Source organism: Sipha flava, unplaced genomic scaffold (genome assembly GCF_003268045.1).
Source record: "Sipha flava isolate LNK unplaced genomic scaffold, YSA_version1 65_pilon_pilon, whole genome shotgun sequence".
Classification (NCBI taxonomy): Eukaryota; Metazoa; Arthropoda; class Insecta; order Hemiptera; family Aphididae; genus Sipha; species Sipha flava.
This window is the reverse complement of record NW_020273605.1, coordinates 2127269-2149408: the sequence shown is the minus strand read 5'-3', so window position 1 is coordinate 2149408 and position 22140 is coordinate 2127269. Positions and strand designations below refer to the sequence as shown.

Sequence of the window (22140 nt, the reverse complement as noted above, 5' to 3'; positions counted from 1 at the left end):
TATAATATCTATAAAAATAAATGCGCATGGTAAATAAAATATTCATACTTGAATTCTCTTTTATTTTTTCCAGATATTTACTTTCTTTGATTACTTCTTCAGCTGTCTTATAAATACAGGGAAACTTCCATATAACGAACTTCCATTTAACGAAATTTTCTATTTAACGAATTATTTTTGAGAACCATGACCTTCATTGTTAATTACACGTAAATTTATCTCCAAATTAAGAATCTGATGTTTTTATATAACAAAATAATTATTCGATAAAAAACTGGTTTTTGTAAATGTTGTTACTATCAAATTTTAAAAATAGTTCTAAAATTGTACATGAACAATATATCCAATAAAGATAAGACACCGAAGATTGGCAAACTGATTAATTTTACTGCAATATTTCAGTTCCGATATTGATGCGAACGTGTATACATGCGAATTTTTTCTAGTTTTCTTTTCGTCCGTACAAAAAAAAATGTCGAAACGTTAATGTTTATTTATCGCCGATAAATTTGAAATTTTAAACAAAGTCGATAAGGTGTTAAAAAAAAAAGATATTGCCGAAAAATATAGTATTCTTACAAGTTCTCTATCAACCATTTTGAAAAACCGTGAAAACATAACCAAGCAAATGCAAAATTCTTCTCTCCTTAGCAATAGAAAATGAATGAAAATGTGTGTGTATGAAGAAGTTGACAACGCTGTTCTTAAATGGATGACTTGTATACGAAATAACATTCTGCCTATATCAGATTCGTTAATCAAAGAAAAAGCAATTTATTTTGCTCAGAAATTTGGTTTTATAGATTTTCGTGCAAGCTCTGGATAGTTAGATAAATTTAAATCGAGACATAATATTGCGTTTAGAGTTATTTGTGATGAGAGTGCTGATGTTCAAGAAAATGACTGTGATACATGGAAATTAAATGTTCTACCAAAATTAATTCAAAAATTTGATCCAAAAGACATTTCTGATGAAAATGTTTTTAAATGTTTACCAAACAAAACGTTAACTTTTAAAAATGACAAATGTTTCGGTGGTAAGCATAATAAAGAGCGAGTTACTTTGATGGTGTGTTCAAATATGACTGGCACAGAAAAACAAAAACCTTCTAATCATTAGAAAAAGTAAAAATCCAAGGTGTTTCAAAGGCATAAAATCACTTGAGACAAAATACGATTTTAATAAAAAAGCGTGGATGACATCTGAAATTTTTGAAAAGTGGTTACTTGATTTTGATAAAATATGACTTAAGAAAAACGAAAAATAATTTTACTTGTGGATAATTGTACTGCTCATCCTCGTACTTTATCTATAAAGTTAAAATCTTTAACACTTGAATATTTACCGTCGAATACAACAAGTAAGCTCCAACTAATGGACCAAGGAATAGTAAATAATCTTAAAGTGTATTATCGAAAACGTATTTGGAACAAAGTAATTTCAAATCTTGAATAGAAAACAACAATTATTCTACGGTATGTATTTCTGAAGTATCGAAAGCTTGGAGTAATAATATAACGTCTAAAACCATAAAAAAATGTTTCTCAAAAGCTGGATTTAAAAATGAAACCGATATAGAAATACCAGATGTACAACGAGAATGGGAGTTAGTTCACTGCAATGGCGTTACTTTACAAGATTATTTGAAAATTGATGAAGATATTGCCGTATATGAATCGCCTACTGAAGAAAGTATTCTAGAAGAGGTTAGAAAAAAAGAAAATCCTGGTGAATTTGTAGAAGACGAAGAGGAATATGCAGAAGAACAATCCAAACTAACAAAAGAAGGCATATTAAAAGCTTTATCTGTGGTAAGAAATGGTTTTAGACAACAAGCAAATTTTCCTGGTGAAATTTTTTTTAAAACTTAATGATATAGAAACTTTTTACGAAAAAAGTATAATTTATAAAAATAATAAGCAAACAATACTCACTGATTATTTCTTTTAGATTATTATTATAATTATTTAGATTATTTCTTTTAAATTACATTTAAGGTTAAAAATTAAATTAAACTGTATTTTGATTTTTTATTATTTTTTTACATAATTCACTAATTATTTCTTTTGAATTATAAAATTAAAAACTAAATTTAACTGTAATATGATATTTGATGTTGTTTTTTACATAGAATATACAACTTAGAAATACATATATACATACATACATACATACATACATAATTAAATTTTAAAAAAAAAAGTTGAAAAAAATACATAATTCTATTTAACGAATTCCTCCAAATTACGAATTTTTTTTGTTACTTATTCGACTTCGTTTTATGGAAGTTTCACTGTATATTGCTTTTTTTCTGTTTTCAAAGCTTTTAGCCATATATTTGCTGGTACTTTATTATCTATTATATCTAATTATCTCTATCTGTTGTTCGTTCATTACCTATCTAATTTCATCAGTTTACTTTTAGATTCCAGACCATATGCACTTAAAAACCAGCAAGTCAAAGCTGCCTACAAACGCTTATTAGTACATAACAGTAGATAATATAATACATAATAGTAGGTTCTGTTCATGGAAACTATTCAATTCTTGAAAATACAAATACACTGGCAATAAATAAAACCAAAAATATAAAATAACAAAATTTTATATAGGTACATATATATTTGCTGTCTAAAAAACATATAATCGACCATGATTATTTTATAAATGTACATCGTCTAATTCCTTACATTGAAAATATTACAAGATATTATAATCTATATTACATGGTTTGTTACAATGAAGGCAAATAAAAATATTAATTGTTACTTGTAAAACGCATTTGACGACAAAAGAATAGTAATTTAGCAAACATTAAAAACACAGGTGCTCTAATTAAACCTAGTTCTGATGTGCAGACTTCGTATTGAAACAGAAAGAATTTTTAGACAGTATACTTATGATATTATAACTAGTATTAGGAATAGATAATGCAAAATTTATCTAGATAAAGATGAAAGATAATATGTCCAAATCCATCTAGATAAAGATAATATATAAAAAAAGTTAAAATATCTAGATAAATATAAAAGATAATTTCATTTTTATCTAGATAAAAAAAAGATATTTTCAAAATTTTTTATTTTTTGGTTAATATTTCATATTTGTAATAATATCTATAAAAACTCAATTATAATCATTATTATCAATAGGTACCTAGGTGTTTAATGTTTATTGTAGTAATGTAGTGTACCATTAAGCAGTATTTATATACAATGTATAATATTTAATAATTGTTAATCGCTAAAATGTTACACAAAAAAAAAAAAAAAAATACATATCAGGATGAATACAGAATACATGAAAAATTATTTTAAGTTAACAATATTGTTTTCCATATAATCTTAATTTGATGATTTTCATTATTATATAAGTAGTTACGACTTTACGGGTTCCAAGATTGAAATATTGACTATTCAGCGTATGAGTTACATGTGTTTACTAAAATCAAATACCTACTATATTTGGAACTTCCGTGGAAAAATAACAAATTAAGTTTAAAAATACCAAAAATATTTTTCCGACATGAAAATACAAACAAAATGTCATACCAAGAAATAATTACTTATTAATCCTACACGAATTATGATTATAAATACAAAATCTACATATATATATATATAAAAGAAAGTCGGGTTAGTTACAGAATTTATAATTCAAGAACGGCTGGAGCGATTTTATAATCTCTGATTTGTTGGATTCGTCTCCGTACAAGAATAAAAATAACTCTAATCTTTCAAGAATACAGACAATTATCTAGATAAGTCCCAACACTGATTATAACTATCTGTATCCTGATGATTTATTTAATTAAATTTGTTTATACTTATTTAATATGTTATAACATAATATTATAGTCATACCACTCATACCTATCATCAATTTGTAATATTTATTATTTTGTATAATTTAAAGTTAAATACAAATAATAATAAATTATAAAAACTGATGATAATAATATCATTATATAATTGGCTGCATCCGAATTGGGTCCCAAATTTAAAATTACTACACTAGTTGGGTCCCGGATTTTTATAGGTACCTACTACACTAGTTGAGTCCTGAATTATTTTAGGTATTACACTAGTTCCTGAATATTTTTTGGTAAGTACTACATTATACTAACATTTTCCTTCCCATTTTAACAGACTTAGAACTGTCTTTGATCTATTTAGACCACAGGACCACATTTTTTTAAAATTCTATAATTTATGTAATAATATAAAGTATTAGTACTTAAATAATAAAAGTATTAAAAATGAAATATTAGTAATATTAAGTAATAAAAATATCATAATAATTAAAAATATTACACAATAATATTAATACAATTTTAATATTTTTAATATTTTTACCAACACAATTCTAATAATTTATATTTTAATGAAAAAAAAAACTATAAAAAAAAAAAATAAACTATAAAAACATTTTTAACCATGCCTGAGGTCTAAAGAGATCATAGACAGTCCTAAGTCTGTTAAAACGGGAAGAAAAATATTAGTATAATGTAGTACTTACCAAAAAATATTCAGGAACTAGTGTAATACCTAAAATAATTCAGGACTCAACTAGTGTAGTAGGTACCTATAAAAATCCGGGACCCAACTAGTACACTACCTGCGATCAATCCCTAGTATTCAGGACTCAACTTGAATGCTCTGATATAATTACATAGAGATACTTCATTTTTATCTAATTTTTTTTGTCATTAGTTCTTATTTTTAATTTAAAAACTATTTATATTTGATTTTGATTAAAAAAAATTAGGTAAGTCTTTCCTAAATAAACCACGTTAATCTAATATCATGTTGCAAATATATTATATATATTAGTCAAGTATTTGACTTATATCTGATTTGACATATTATTTAGATTACAATTTTATATTATCAAGATGGTCAAAATTAAAGTTGCATTGAAATATCGAACTCATTTATTAAGATGATTAAATGTATGTCTTAGAATTTTGTCAAAATAATAATACGCACAACTACAAGGAAAAATGAAAAACAGTATATAGATTTTAACTTAACTAACTACTTAACTTAGCTTATTTTAGTTATAGTAACTTATTATAGTTAGTTTAGCTTATTCATTACAAATAACGGGAAACACGATTATTGTTAAAAACATCTACGTATGGTAGATGATCTGCTCTCTAATAATAATAGTAATAAAAAATTTATAATAAAACCTAACGTCGAGTTTCTAAATGTATTCTACAAAATAATGAACAACAAATTATTATTATTTTAATCATAATAATTTTGAGAAATTATAAATAATCGGAACATAATAAATAAATAATAAATGTATGAGTAAATAATATATAAATAATAGATAATAATCTGATAACAAATTAGTTAACGAATTCAATTTAGCGTCTATTGGATTTGCAATGGCTATAAATTATTGAAATACGTATAGAAAAAAATTATGATTTGAAAGCTGATTGATTTTTGAGAGTGGTAAAATAAATCAACAGAAAATTAGCGAGTAAAGTAATGAACTGAAATTCAATTATTATTTAAAGTTATTAATTATTTTAACGCAACAATTAATAGTAAAAAAGAAGATAGTCGTGTTAAGAAAAGGTATTAATTATCAAATATGGGGAAGTTAATGAAAATAATTAACTCGATTTAAGTTAAAAGAATACAAGAACGATAAGTTAAAAGATTACAGTTAACAATTCATAAATTTAACATGATAAGTAAAAAGTCAATAAAGAAAAAAATATTAACTTAACTCAGTTTAAAAAAAGTTAAACTAATTTTTTTAATTAGTATATAGATCACATAAAAAGTGACTGCGTTCTTTAGAAAGAAATAATTTTCTAAATTATAATAAACAATATTATTGAATTTTTTTATCATAATATACAGCTAATAATATTAATTAATAATAATAATAATATAAAATATATAATATAATTTATATTAAATAATAATATAATAGCATAATATACACTCACTACCGTATTTATTTATCTTTATAGTTAAAATTCTTTACACATAACATTCTGTATCCGTGGCCAGAACCAAAAGTGGGCCACCAACCTACAAAATCTAATATGACATCTGATGTAAAGTGTATGCGACCATTTTACATTACATGATTATTATTTTATTTATTTTTTTATAAATGTAGATGTATGTATTTGGTAGCATCAGACGAGACTCAAAAAAGTTTTGCTACCCCGGTTATATTCTGAAGTCTATCGTAATACGAGTGTACGCGTAAAATAATATAATTTATGTAGGTATAGTTTTGCATATAATGAAATCACGGTTAAAACGGGATTGTTTTGTTGACTCGCTAAAGATTAAATTGGGCGCATTTAATCCCATTTTTTTTAATAGCTGTTCTGTTTTAATCCCGTTTTTTTTTAATTTGTTGTTTAAAACAATTGCGGTTACTTATATGTCGTACAGAAACGTACGAAGTAAAAAAAGTCACGTTAGGCGCATCTAATTAAAATTCAACAATTTTAATTTTAAAGTAACATTATTTTGTTTTTAAATGTATTTTATGAAATAAAATAGCTCCCGGTAATCCTTCGTGAAAAAAAAAAAAAAAACTAAGACAAAAGTACAGTTTTAACATAGTATGACCATCGTGAACTACATCGTACGCGACGTAAACCGCTTTGCCCGTTATTATAATCCAATACAAGTGTATTCGTATTCGGACGTGTCGACAAATAGACGGATTAACTACGATCTACGTGAAAAGTGCAAAAGTTCATTAAACGGAACGAGTGTGAGTGCGCGAACGAACGCAAAAATGAAATTAACAAACGGGAAAAAAGAACGAAAATTGCGTGTACGAAGGACGTACGCCGAAAAACGTATTTATCGATAACAGGAGCGTTCGTGTGTTTTCAGAACCTCCCCTACCCAGCTACCACTTGAAGCCTTCACCCTCCTCGACATCACGGTTCGCCGTCAACCATAAAACGTCGCGTGTACAATAACGTATTGTAATAGGTATATTACATAATATCTCATCGAACGGTGCGTGGGCGGCGGGAGGGGGTCTGCGCGTACCGCAACAACCTGCAGTAGGGGCTGAAGGGGTGTCACAGTGGCCGACTCCGTACGAGTGTACACAGCGCACGAGTACACAATACGTAATGCATTTGTTTGTATACAAATACATCACACACATGTATGCGTGTGCGCTTGCATTAAAGTACTTGTGTATATGTATAGAAATAAATATAAAAGCTTAGCCTGGAGTATAATTATATATATATATATATATGTAAAGCACGACCGATTTCGAATTGTGAAAACTCATTATCAGATGTGTACAAGATGAACGAAATTGCGATCGAATACGAAAAAATAAAATTGCAAATATGTTCGTATCCGGTCGCAATTCTACTCGCTTTGTACGCGTCCGACGACGAATTTTTAATTCGAGCGAACGCTAACACAAATATCGTGCGTAGACGTGCGCGTGTACATGATGTACGACACAGGGCGTTCAAGCGTAAGCACGTGAAACACGGAAGTCGTAGAAAGGAAAAAGCCACGTGACGCCGAATCGTAGCTTATGGAAATCGAATGCCCAATAGTCACAAACGTTTTTCACCGTTAAAAGAGGCAGGGTTCACAGCCGATTGTTCGCAATCCCTCGGTCGGCTTTTACTACCCTGCGCCAGTCGCGCGTCGAGTCATTACTCTCGAAAGATCCTGTATAACGTGGTCACAAACGCGCACGATCCGGGCCCGGGCCGAATCAATAGTGGCGTGTGGGTCTTTTCGCGTACATATACATGTATATTATATTCATTATACCCGGCGAGAGTACTACGCCGGAGGGAGAGGAGAAAATGAAAATCGGATCGACGGAGAAATGTGTGCGCGCGCGCCAAGAACTTGCGAACTTGCACGGACTCGCTGCGGGGGCAACACTGCATCGCGCTGCCGCCGCCGCCGAAGCGGTCTTCGCATTCCGTCGCCGTTTGTCGTACGCGCGCGCGGGGCGGTCTACTAGCGGCGCATATGTATATTTATTAGGCGCGCGCGCCCGTCATCGATCGTCGCCGCCGCCGCCGCCGCCGCCGCCGTCGACCCGCCGCCGATACCATTTTCACCGGTCTCGCGAAAGCTGACCGTCGCGCGTTCCTCAGTCCGGGCAACACAGTCGCCGCTGCCACCGCGTCCGTCGTACGACTAGTACCCGACGCCACCCGAACGGTTAGTTCTCCGGGTTGCACGACTGCAGACGCGTTTTCGCGCCAGACCATCGGCAGCAGATCGCCGTCGTCGTGACCGGTACCAACCAGGTCGACCTGGTCATCAGAAGAGCACGTAGGCGTAACAGTCGAGCGGGCAAGTTGACCGCCACCGCGTAAACCGTACCATACGTGAACCATGGTCAAGCACAACACGGACACGAACGGCATCGGCTACGAATGGGAGTACGCCAAGGTGAAGGACGACAGGACGATATGGCAGAAAATCCAAAACGGCATTTACAACCCTAGCTCGCACGAGTTCCTCGGCCGGTCCGCCAAGAGTTGGGGTAACGTACATTTTAAAATAAAACATTTCGACGTCATATCCGTACGTAAAAATATTACTATACGCGCACGCGAGCGCGCGTGTGTATTAATGTACACGTTTTTATCTGCTTTCAATCAATTCAGCTCTTGTGTGCGTAGCCCCACATGTGTCATTGTACACATACTCGTACGAGTTCTGAGATTACGCAATATCCACGCAATGTGTAGGTGTTCAGCGCGGAAGATGTGTCAAAGCCGTATGTCACAAATAAAATATCTGGCATTTCGCATAAAAACTTATCTAATACCGAAAAAAAACGATTCTAGCAAACATTAACTGTCTTACATGAATGCTTATTATTTTATGCATGACACGGAACAGTCCTTATAAGAGCATTTGCCTAATTTAAATTATTTCCGAAAAATTAAATCGGTATGACGATTTATACAGCTTTACGCGTTATTTTCACGTTGTAAGGAAATTTGTTAAAAACTAATCTCCGGGTTGAAAACAAAAAAAAAAAAAAAACACGTTATGGAAAAGTTTATAACATTACGTGCGTAGTATGTTTATTATTACGCGGAACCTTACTCGTAAATGCATAAAATGCTTTTTTTATGACGGGAGGGCATAGAAATTGATTTTCTCTAACGCGTGCATTAAGTAAACATGTCATGGATCATATCACATGTATTATATGCTATGTATAACATATCATTCTACGTAAACAATGTGACGGGACCCATCACGGTGAGAGATTTGAAGTTTAAAAGCGTGTAATTTTACCAAAGATTTTTGTATCAGATTCTGTCATCCGTTTTTCTACTATTGCAAGGAGTTTCAAATAAAGCATAATATTTGTGTTTTTCCCTTGTTAAACGTATGTTAACAATTTAATTATTTGAAAGATTTGCGAAATTCAACTCGTTTAATTGGTTGGTATTTGGTATGAAAAAAAAAAATCTGCAATCTTGAACAACATTACATAACTAGTATCTTTAATTATCACCTATCACAATATTACTGAGTAAATAAACACGATGGTCATTACATATTTTTAGTATAGTATTAAAATATACTTGACAGTTAGACATTAATATAATATAATATGATTCATATTATTATTTTAATAATTCTTCTAGGCTGATATATAATCTAATAATTGTCACGGCCCAGGGAGAAAAATCTCTCCAACTCCCCTGGCAAGTTGACTGGTATACAATATACTACACTCATATAAACTATAGTGGTGATTCATGGTAAGGTAAATTTTATAAAACGATTGAGGGGTGATTTTATTTTATTACGTTCCTCGTAGTATATGCAACACGCACGTATACTCAAAGTTTGCGCATAATTATTATCACCTTCTCCTTGTCCAAATGTATTCAACCTAATCAAGTATTATGGTTTAGTGTTGAAATATTTTTATTCTTCATTATAATCTATATCCAAATTTACCAAAAAGTATTTTTTCATCGTTCTAGAGCAGTCCATTAATGACTTAATTTAACACTAAAGAATTTACGATATTAATAAATGTGAGCGATAGTAGCCGATGTCGGATTCTTATAGTAAAATTACACACACAATTACAGTGAAAACGGAGGGTTTACACGAGTTGTATGTGCTTAATGAAACAAATGTTTTTTTGAAACTAATTCGACAAGTTTCGTGAAATTTATACGTGAAGCACGTTCGGACTACCTGCTCGTTTAGGAATCGATAAAGGAGTATTCGACCTACCAATAAAAAGCCGCTAGTTATTTACATGCCTCAGACCGTATTATCCATATTTTTTATTTTTACGAAAACAATTGAACAATAAATTCATATTATACGCGTCGTTATGCGTACGCTGAACTAAACAATAAGAAAAAAAAAACCCTAAGCTACCCGTTTCACGACTAACAGTTTTATTATTAATCAATATTTTTTATACAAATTTAATGAAAATAGGTTAAGCTTTCTAATATAATAAATTTAAAACCACAGTGAAATACTTGCTTAAAATATTTTTAAAAAAACATAAATTTTGTATCAACATTATTTTCTTGGTGTTTTTTTTTTATACAATAATTTTTTTAAATAAAAATTAATTTTTATGCCTCGATAATGACTTGTGAGCTAGGATATCTCATAAACGTGCGCATAGGGGTGTCCGGTTTGCCCATGCACCACCCGAAATGTTGTAAATAGAGCCTTTAATAAGAGCAGTTTAAGTCTAAGAGTAAGGGATCCATATTTTAGCTAATATTGCTCAAATTAAATATAATTTAATGTAATATATCTGGAAAAATAAATTATGTTTCGTAATACAAAAAATTAAACAAAATTTATATTAAATTTTCTTACAAAACTTTTATGATAATATAAAACCTCTAATTTGCTGCAAGAGTAAAAATCAAAAATAAAATTGAAGCTAACTGAGAAGAATATACGAGATTCAAGAAATACATTTTCATTGATATGTATATACCACAATATTAAATAAATTATTAAAGTCATGTTTATTTAATCATTTATACATTATAATTTATTAAATATATCTACACATTTTGTTAAGAAAGAGCCCAAAAGTATTGTAGGCATCCCTTGAAATACAGGTCTGCGCATTGTAGATCTGCCTATAGGATATCTGATAGATATTTAAAAATATACATCTTAATTCTTGAACCGTAGATATTCGGTACCTAAACAATTACACATCTCTACAACAAAATTTTAATTTTTATTGAACATTTAAACATTATTAAAATATTTTATATCGTAGGTATAGTATGAAAACGTAATTATAAAATACTCTCACAGCAATATTTTTTTTATACTTCACAACTTTAGGAGTGATAATTTTTATGAATTACATATATATTATATTTAATTATACATAGAAATAAATAAATAGGTAAATAAATGCGTAACCTAGAATATTAGTACGAGTAATTTAGGAGTATTAACCGTTTAATAATTTTTAATTTTAATTTTATTATATTTAATTATTTTCAAATGGATATTTAATTAAATACTATAATTTGTAATTCATGTTTATGATAATAAATATAAAAATAAAATAAAATAGTTATATGTCTATAGAACCAAGCTCGATTATGTTTTCTGTTATGTGTTCTTTTGAGCCATAGTCAGCTTGACTGACCGCAAACATTCATTTTTATTACAGTTGGTACCTACCAAAGAAGTGTATGAGAATTAATATAATTTTTTAAATATAAATTATCACAGTTTTTAACTTTTAAGATATAAACATCTTTTTATATTTTACATTAGTTTTATAATCTCATTTCTGTAGTCATTTATATTCATATTTGCTAATACAACTTTACAATTAAGGTACACATTTATTATAATTTATGCAATGTATATGTTACATAGGCGCATGTAATTTATATATATATATATATGTATACATGCACTCCAGTGAATTCGGGACGTACGACACTCGATGAGTGCGCACGCGTTTGCCCGTTGGTTTTTTATATGAGTAAACGCATCCGTTGCCAATTCCGTCTAAAAATAGAAGAAAAACACACGCACGCGTTTATATATATTAAATTGTGTTTAGCAACGTTTGCGCTCGTGATTTCGAGAAGTGTGACTAAAAGTGTTTCTAATTTTAGAACAACCTCTGTCCGCAATGTTATGAACGACGATATTGTTTTATATGCATTTCGAATGTCTATAAAAAATATAGGTACAATATTTTACATCAGCCCGTTGGCATACTTTATGAAATAAATATTATGATTATACCCTCATATACAGCATACTTAACGAGTTTAAGTAACTAACTTAATTTATAAATCTTCACATTTTATCCGCAGTCGCACAGTATTAGGTACTTCCGCAGTACTGATCATTGTGATTCGTAAACTTGATCGAGTTGAACATTTTTAGATTACCGGTAAATATTAGGTATAGTATGAGACCCCTATATAAAATAACATATAGAGCCGCGTGCAGTTTTTGTCTGTGAACTGAAAACTAATTGTATACAAGTTATAACAAGTTTAATATTAGAACATATTATTTATGATTAATATATTTTATAATAATAGCGTATTAATAATAACCATACTCTCTCTCTCTCTCTCTCTGATGTATTTATAATTTATAATAATATACTGAAAATCTATATACTGACCTTCAAATTGCTTACAATACTTTTACTAAGTAAAATCTAAGTCTTATACAGAATACTTATTAAATAACTGTTGATATAAGTTATTATCATTGTATATTTCATTATTATTAGTTTAATAATTAAAACTCTACTCGATTTAAGTACATATTTTATACAATAACTTTAAGGTATATTTATAGTTCTATAAATAATATTATTGATAGTGCATTCTGTTCGCGTTTGAGTGGTCTCAGATGATTTAATAATATTCGTTCTGAAAGAAATTCTCTATATTTATTTATTTTTCTTCTTGATGGTTAAATTGACTGAATTCTGTAACTTGTCTTATTTTTTAAGTAGTAATCCTTATATCCATTCATATTCTTGAAATATAAAATGTAATAATTGATCTCGTAGTATAATCTAAGTTACATTTTTTATGTCTATTAATACTTAATAAAAAGGACCTAAAATTTCAAATTTACTTTTATTTTATATAAATGACACGTACCTCTATGCAAATACTTAAAATTACACCTGATATAGAATCAAAAAAAAATTTAAAACAGTCTTATTAAAAGATACGTTATTATTAAAATATTAGATCATGGTTGTTAATAATTTATTATTACCCACTTAAATTATTACATAAGTAAATGACACTGTGGAAGTTTCTCCCTTTCTTTTTGCAATGAGTATACAAACATACGGTGTCATTATTGATTTTTTTAAAACTGTAACTGCAGGTCGTTTCAAAGCAAAATTTTCTGGGACAAGGAAAGCAGAAAAATTATAATCCATATAGCTATGAAACCGAAAACAAAATACGATTTCCATTTTATTTTATGTATTAATTAAATTTGTTGTTGAAACCTAAAGGTAAATTTTGAATTGTATTTAAATTCTTAATAATTTATTACTAAAATTAAATTAAGAAAATTTTATTATTAATTTGTGATTGTAAAGAGTGCAAAAAGTCTGAATTTTAAGGAGGCGTAATATTTTTAACCTATAACACTTAGATACAGATAAGCGTATTTTCTTCAGATCAGTGGCGTCATTTCAACTTTTGAAAGGGTGAGGCAACTGATTAAATTTGCCGACTACATAAAATTTAAAAAATTATGGTTACCTATATATTTAAATGTTTAATATTTATGGACCATAGACTATCAATTAAATATTTTTTCGGAACAAAACAAGTACGGATTTGTAATGAATAATAATGTCATGATGCATTTATGTTTTTTATTTATCATGATAAATAAAGAACATAAAACGTTTCAATTTACCCAATTAAATAATAACATTAAAAATAGTAAAACATTAATTTATTTACTTGTCCTATAGGCTATAAGTTATCTATCAATAGGTTTAATGGAATAATAATATTAATCTAATTAAATAAATAATTATATATTTATTATTTGCATATTTAACACTTTACAGAACTTATTTATAAAAACATAAAATTGTATCTCAAATATAATGTACCGTAGTTTGGGATGAATAGGAACGATTTTAATGGTTTTTTTTATAGATAATGAGCTCAATTTTTTTTGGTATTGATATCACGAAAACTGTTTGATAAAGATCACATATATATAAATATATAATATATCAAAAATAAAGTTTATAAAGTTCGCGTAATAACGATTTCATAAACTGGGGAGAAACGAGTGTTTTCCAACTTTTAATAAACCGTGAACGTGTATTTAAAAGAAAATACTATCTGATTTCTGAGTGCAAAATAAGTAAATAAAAATTTACTATTTACCGATTTAAGCATTTGATCATCGAACATGGAATTGCCGACTTTTTGAAATTTCTTAGAGTGGGGCATTTGCTATAGTCTGTGCCCCCCAAATGACGCCTCTGCTTCAGATCAATAAAAAAAAAAGCTAGAATTGTAGGTCAATATTCAACATAATTTTAAAGTTTTCTTAAAGTTTTTATTAAATTACAAAAATTACTAAGGATATCGATAAATTACTTCTTTCTAAATTTCTTTCGTTTCTAAATGTATTTTTTATCAAGCATGTACTGATTTACTACCAAAAGTTTTAATCATAGGAAGAAAACATATTGATATTTGCTCAGGATCTATAACACAAATAATACTCTAATAATAATATTATAATATGAATAATTGGGCTAATTATCAAAAATAACCATTTAAATATTAAGTATAAAAATGTATTTTCTTGGATGATGAAAAAGGTAATTAGCTATAGTTATTAATTATAAATAATCTTGAATGTATTTATTAATGTTTCTTTAAAAATCTTTAAATATATATGTGTATATAATACATGAATTTATAATAGAAAATTGTTTAGATGAAGGGTTTTTATTCTAATAAACTCATAGCAATAATTAATTTCATATTTTTTTTGCTAAGAAAATGAGAAAATACACAAAATATTTACCTAAATATATTTTAAATAAAATTATTATTTTAGTTACTTTAAATGTATTAAAATAGATATTTATGTTACCAAATGTACCATACATGTAAAAACACATGATAAATAATTTAACTTCTCATTTTTATTTATTTTAACTTAAATAAAGTTTAAATAAATAATAATAACATTTCTTTGTATTATTCTTTATACAAGTTATGTAATTTATATTTGTGATTTTAATATTATGTAACTAAATAAGTATTTGTGTTAATGTTTGTATAAATATAATATAATTTAAACATATTTGTGTTAATATTTTTTTTTTTGTCAACAAAAATCAAAATAAATTAAAAATAAAATAAATTATTATAATTATTAATTTAGGAAATGCATAATACCATTGATTATAAATACTAGTATAGTATATACTAGTATTTATAAGTATATAATACTTATATAACAATATCTCTTTTATATTAAATCAAAAAAATACACAATTTATTTGTTTAATAAAAGCATAATATAACAGCTATAATGCTCAAATAAATCATATAATAAATAATAACAAAACTGAGGTTTAAACATGTTGACTTCATTCTGTTTTAATTTTTTTATAATTTTTTTTCTTTTAAATCTTTGCAAACGAAATATTAAATGCGTAAAGAAACATTTAAGTAGAATAATAACTTGGGTTGTCAAATTATTTTCAATTATTTACCCAATTTCTCTAGAGTCGTGTTATTTTTAAGATTTGATTAAATAAATATGTACTTAAATTGAAGTAGTAGAATATATTAGTCGATAATTTTGCTTTTCTTTTGATTCTCTCATAGTATTATTTAAATCAATATTTAACAATTATTAGCTTGCAAAAAATGAGGATTTTTTTTTAACCAAAGTAAATATAAACTAAAAAAAAAAAAAATTAGGATGTTATTTTAGATTTTATTATGATGTTTTCTTATTGCTTCTCTATTGATTGAAACTTGAGCTAATGCATGTAATATGATATATTTTTAAACGGTCATTTCCTGAGTTTCTCAATATTATTAGTATACTACGAGTATACTTCGAATTTTTTAAATGATCGGTAAAATCGTTTTACCCAAAAATTATTTGATATATTTTTTAGTAAATAAATTAAATCAAATGATTTATTAGTGAATAAACTTCAGTCGAATAGTTTTTAAAGCTCGATAACTTATCAGGTAAATATTAGTTTAGTTTTAGTCACGACCATCGTAATGCCCAATTTAAAATTGATCTGTCCACACATGAAGAAGTTATTTATAAAATATAAATCTCAAATATTTTAATTATTTTCTGAAGAACTGGTTTGTTTAAACATATTTTATATATTTTGTATAAATGAACTAAATTTGAACTATTTTTAAAATAAATAAACTTAATTTACGTATTTATAGTTTTTTTAAAACGAATATTTTGAAGATGGAATATTTTAACTGTTAGATTTAATAAAATTAGTAATTCACATGTTATTGAATATGTTTACTATATTAAATTATTCAAATTGTATTGTTTAAATATTTTAACTCATAATACTTAATCAATAATTCTTATGAATGATATTCAAAGAAATCATTAATTAAATAATTGATTATTTTTTAGTAACTATGATAAAAAATGTATTAAAAATATAGTTCATTGATAATTTTAGACTGATCTAAAGGGACGTAATTTTAAATCAAACTTATTATAAAAACGATTAAATATTACAAATTTTATCTTAAAACATTGAATAAAATGTTGTCTGAAATAATAGTGTGATTGTCATATCGTTATAATTTGAGTATATATATATATATATATATATATATATATAATTATTTTGAAGTTTCATTAAAAAGATATTAAATTTATAAAAATATAATGAATATAATCTAAATTCCTATTTTTTATGTTACAGGAGGTATTCTGCTATTCTATGCCGTGTTCTATTCGAGTCTAGCATGTATGTTTGGTATCTGTATGAAAGTACTATTATCCACATTGAATGATCATACACCTCATTTCACTTTAACCAGCTCTATAATTGGTACAAATCCTGGTACGTATTAATAATATTCTTATTATTTTAAACTTTTAACTATAGGTATCTATTGATATTTCTTTTATGCTGACTTGTCTTAATAATTTTTATTCGGAACATACATTATGTCAAACAATTCATAACTTTATGTACATACACATTTATCTGATTATAAAATATACATCTATAAAATGTATAAATTAGTTTTAAAAAATGTTGATAATATTTTAGTTGTGTTATACTTGAAAATACATACACACTTAAAAATATTGTTTAAGACAAATAAATATAATAAATATTTTAAAGTTTACAAAAAAACAGATAATTTATCTCATCAATTGAATTGCTTAAAACTTTGATGACTTCAGTGTATAGGAACACATATACAATAAATTTTAGTTTAATGATAAAAGTAATAGGAACATACTGGAAGGTAGAAATAATTTTTTTATAAGTTTTCCTCTGAATTTTGGATACTTTTAATATCGACTATAATGCATTATTGACGAGTAATGCGTAGATTACATATCTACGTATCTACATGAATTGATGTGTGGCACTATGCAAAATAACACGAAGTGTGTTCATGTACCCGTATTTATTAAATATATTTTACAGGACTTGGTTTTCGGCCCATGTCACCGAACGTTGAAGACGGATCATTAATTTACTATGCAGCGGACAACGCAACTAATGTAGAAGTGTGGACCAATCAATTAGATAAGTTCTTGGCCGGTTAGTTAATAAATCAATTGCATGGCACAGTGTATTTTTGCTTTTATTTGGTGTAAAAACAAGATATAGAGTAATTTTGAATGATTTCAGTGTACAAGAACAAGACCTTGTTGCCAGATAAGGGTAACAATCAACAAAAATGTGGTTACAATACGCCACCGCAAAAGGATAAGGTGTGTGATGTCAGTCTAGCTAATATGGGACCGTGCTCATCCGAATTCAAGTATCAATATCCAAAAGCTCAGCCTTGCGTTTTTATTAAGCTCAATAAGGTTTGTATACATCGCGATTTATATGAAAACTTCATCTTATTATTCACACTTGTAAATTGTAATTGTATTTTGTGAAAAATGAAATAAATACTAACTTGTTAATAGGTAAATTATTATTATTATTTTGTAAACTGTACAGATTTTCGACTGGGAACCAGAATTTTACATTAACAAGTCAGACATTCCAGCTGATATGCCAAATGAACTCAAAGAAAAAATCGGATCAAGAATGAAACACGAGGTAAATATTTAAATTACTTTTGTTTTATGCACATACCCCAATAACACGAAGGTTCTCGTGAGATAGTCCACTGATTTTTCAAATGAAACACCAATCAAAAACTTCTAGAAAATATCCAAATGTTGCCTAGCTAAAATACTAGGATTCTCAATACTGATCTTGTACAGTTATGGAGCACTATTCAAGAAAATAATTCGTTCTGTGTACCTTTGTTATATTTATGGGGCATAGCTGTAAAAGATAGATTTGGGACAAATTAATCTAACTAGTCATCATTACTTCGCACTCATATATATATAATACTATTATACAATATTGTTTCAGCCCATTTATTTCAAATAAACGTTATGTTTAGTGGCGCCAATCCTTATATCCAAGTATGGCGATTACCGCAGTGAATTATACGATCTAAGAAAAATGGACGCGACCGTTTGGGCGCGGAGGGTACATTTGGACGCGAAAAAAACATAAATAATAATACATTTATTTTATTCGGGTGTATGTAATTTTATTCAAATATAGCGTCATATATAATAATATATATAAAAATAAATAGAAATTATATACATATATATATATAAAGTATATAAAAATTTATATTAATATATAAATTTATATATAAATATATAAAAGATTATATTAAAACAAATACAAATTACTATACATACAATACAATTTAAAAATGTAATAGTTACAAAGTTACTGTACATAAATATTTTGAAACGAGTAGTACGACTAATAGGCGTTTGATTAAAAAAAAAAAAAAACAGATAAAAAGAAGTTACTTAATACAATTTCATAACATCAATTATGATAAATAATAATATAATTTTCCCTATAACCGAAAAAAAATTAATAACATTTATGTATTTTTCGCGTCCATATGTCCCTGTTCGTGAATTATGGGTGGTTGAGTACTGGGTAGTGGGTATGTAGCACATAATTTAGTATCCATAGCTCATGTGTAATCATTATAAAAGTATAAAACTATTCAGAATAGAAACAACATGATCAAAATTCGAAACTATTTAACATAATGACATAAAAACACATCAGTTGTGTACCCCGATTACAATACAAGTCGTAATCCATGATAGCGAAGCTGATTAGAACTACGATAGGGCTATGTGCTGTATAACTTAAATATTTTATATTTGTTCTGTGTACATCTATAGATGTAGTTATATCCACTGGCTATAAATACGGTCAACATTATTATTATTTACCAATAATTTACAAAATTATGTGCATTGACTATTATTATGGGGAGGGATGAGTAGCTGGATAGTGGATGAGTAAGTACTAATACAATTTGATATTCACTATACTAGATTTTTTGTTACTTGGCGCCTATAGTAATGTTAACTGAAATAATTAATATATTGTTTATCACAAACATACAAATGTGTGTGTATGTGTGTGCATATTTTAATAATTTAAATAATTTATTATTTTTAGCCTATATGCCATACATATATATTGAATACTATAAGTGCCATATTTATTATATTAATTTATGGGAAAGTATAACAGAAAAATGAATTCTCCTTGGACATGTATAATGGGTATACAATGTATATGTAATGAATTTATCAAAAATCAATGAAACATTTACAGATTGCCCGTCTTAAGTTATCCATCAGCCTTTCTTATGGCATGCATTTAAAATCTGGAAGGACATTTACGGATTCTTACCGAAGTCCCTATAACTCTATAATATTATAACTCAAGATTATTCTATAGAACTCTCAATACTACTAGGGCATTTCAGAATAATATTAATATAATAAAACTGTCATATACAATAAAAATGTTATTTTCACATATGTAGTTATTTACCATTTGGGTTACCTGTGACGGAGAAGCACCAGCAGACAAAGATAGTATTGGACCATTAAAGTTGTATCCACAAGACGGATTTCCAGGCTACTACTATCCATACAGAAACAAACAAGACTACCTTAGCCCATTGATTGCCATACATTTTCTGAATCCAAAAAGTAAGAATATTAATATAAATGTATTACGTTTTTAACTTGCTTAACTAGCTATATAGTTTACATATTTTACATTATATTTTAGTGAAGTATATAGTGTAGGAGTGTATAGAAGTGTTTTGGCGTGATTATGATACTTGAGAACTTGTAAATCTTTATTATTTATATAAGTAAGCCTTAATTAAAGAATGTCAGAATGAATTTCATTAACTATAGAGTATATTAAATGTACTCGTATGTTATGTAAAAATCGAACTCATTAAGTTGGATTTTATTAAATTAATTCATACGTTTTTATATTTTTACCACAATCATTAATAATTCATATACATAAGTTTCATTATATTAATTCCAATAAATGATAATATTAATATAGAACATTCTTAAATATCCGCTGAGATTAGAAATCACTGAACATTATATTTTAGACCATTATGGTTTAAAAATTATCAAAATTGTTTTTGTGAACTTTTATAGTTTGGTGCTTAAAACATAAAAATGTATTTATTGCTCACATAGTTCAAATCTATAATAGGGCCCTACAAATTCCAGGATTTCCTAGATATGAATTTTCTCGACTCATTGTAGAAGCCTAAACACTTTAGACCAGTAAATTAATGTTTATTTAATTTGAAAGCTTTAATTAATGTATACAACTCAAAAATTATAAATGATGTTCCCGCAAAGCAGTAGATACCCTATTTTTATAAATTATTCGAAAACTCATTGGAAAAAAAAACCAAATTTATTGATAAAGTAACGCTATCACCATGTGTTTTGCACTCAAAAATTGCTATATTTACTTTATTTTTTATATTTGATGTCGTAATTAAAGACTTTTTTTACCAGTCAGTTCGTCAACATTTTTCAACAATATAAGTTTAATACTCGATAAATGTTGTCAACAGTCTTATGAAAACTCAAATCAATTTATTATTAAAATAATTAATAAGAATAAAATATTTTTATATTTATTTTAAGCATCCTAAGAAATTGAATATGTGAGATACATTCTTGTTCGTTGCAACGTTATTATTAAATATTAAACTTTTATACAAATAATATAGTTTTTCTTATTTTATTTTCTTAACTAATTATTGATTTTCATTTTTTTTTCCAGGACATACATTGATCAACGTTGAATGTCGTGCTTGGGCAAAGAACATATTTTACAAACGGAGCTTGCAGAACCGCGAAGGTTCCGTTCACTTCGAATTGATGATCGACTAAAGTTGCAGGCTTAATAGTCGACAAATACGCTGCTAAATCATTTGCTTTGTTCTTTTGTTTTTTGGTGCATCACTAAACACAGAACATAGCCGGTTTATTTTAGTACTATACAACTATATTGTTGTATTATTAATTGATTAAAGTGAAACCCCAACAATCGCGTTTAATCCTTTTATAAAAAATAATAACTTTAGTTTTTTTTTTTAAGTAAAAGAATAATTAATATATTATGCATTAATGTATGCATATAATACCTATATATAATATATATATGAAAATTAATACATTTAGAGCACAGAAAAATTGATAATGAACAAAATAAAATGTTACTTATAACTGCGAGTGTATACGCACTAGGTTACTATAGGTTTATACACACCGAATAAACTTATAATTATTTCAGTATTCATCCGGCGATTCTGATGAATATATGTACCACTGCCTAAATTTGTGTATGTCTTAATTTATAATGATAATTACTCATTCGTTTCAAACACTCTGCATGACTTTTCAAATTCGGATGTGATCAATGCAAGGTAGGCAATATATTTA

At 27.5% G+C, this 22140-nt stretch overlaps 1 protein-coding gene across 1 annotated transcript; it reads left to right on the top strand.

Moving 5' to 3' along the window:
* The first annotated feature begins 8066 nt into the window (after positions 1-8066).
* Positions 8067-21745, top strand: LOC112691645 (sodium/potassium-transporting ATPase subunit beta-2-like). The gene is made up of 7 exons (XM_025565983.1): positions 8067-8536; positions 16991-17131; positions 17732-17848; positions 17939-18120; positions 18260-18361; positions 20193-20361; positions 21479-21745. The coding sequence occupies exons 1-7, from the start codon at positions 8386-8388 to the stop codon at positions 21586-21588; spliced, it is 972 nt and encodes a 323-aa protein (XP_025421768.1). The 5' UTR covers positions 8067-8385; the 3' UTR covers positions 21589-21745.
* The last annotated feature ends 395 nt before the right edge of the window (positions 21746-22140 follow it).

Bases quoted from the DNA above. Each gene is read 5' to 3' on its own strand.
- LOC112691645 (XM_025565983.1), top strand. From the start codon at position 8,386: ATGGTCAAGCACAACACGGACACGAACGGCATCGGCTACGAATGGGAG. The intron at 8,537-16,990 runs GTAACGTACATT...TTTATGTTACAG, and splicing joins CCGGTCCGCCAAGAGTTGGG to GAGGTATTCTGCTATTCTAT. The intron at 18,362-20,192 runs GTAAATATTTAA...TCACATATGTAG, and splicing joins GATCAAGAATGAAACACGAG to TTATTTACCATTTGGGTTAC.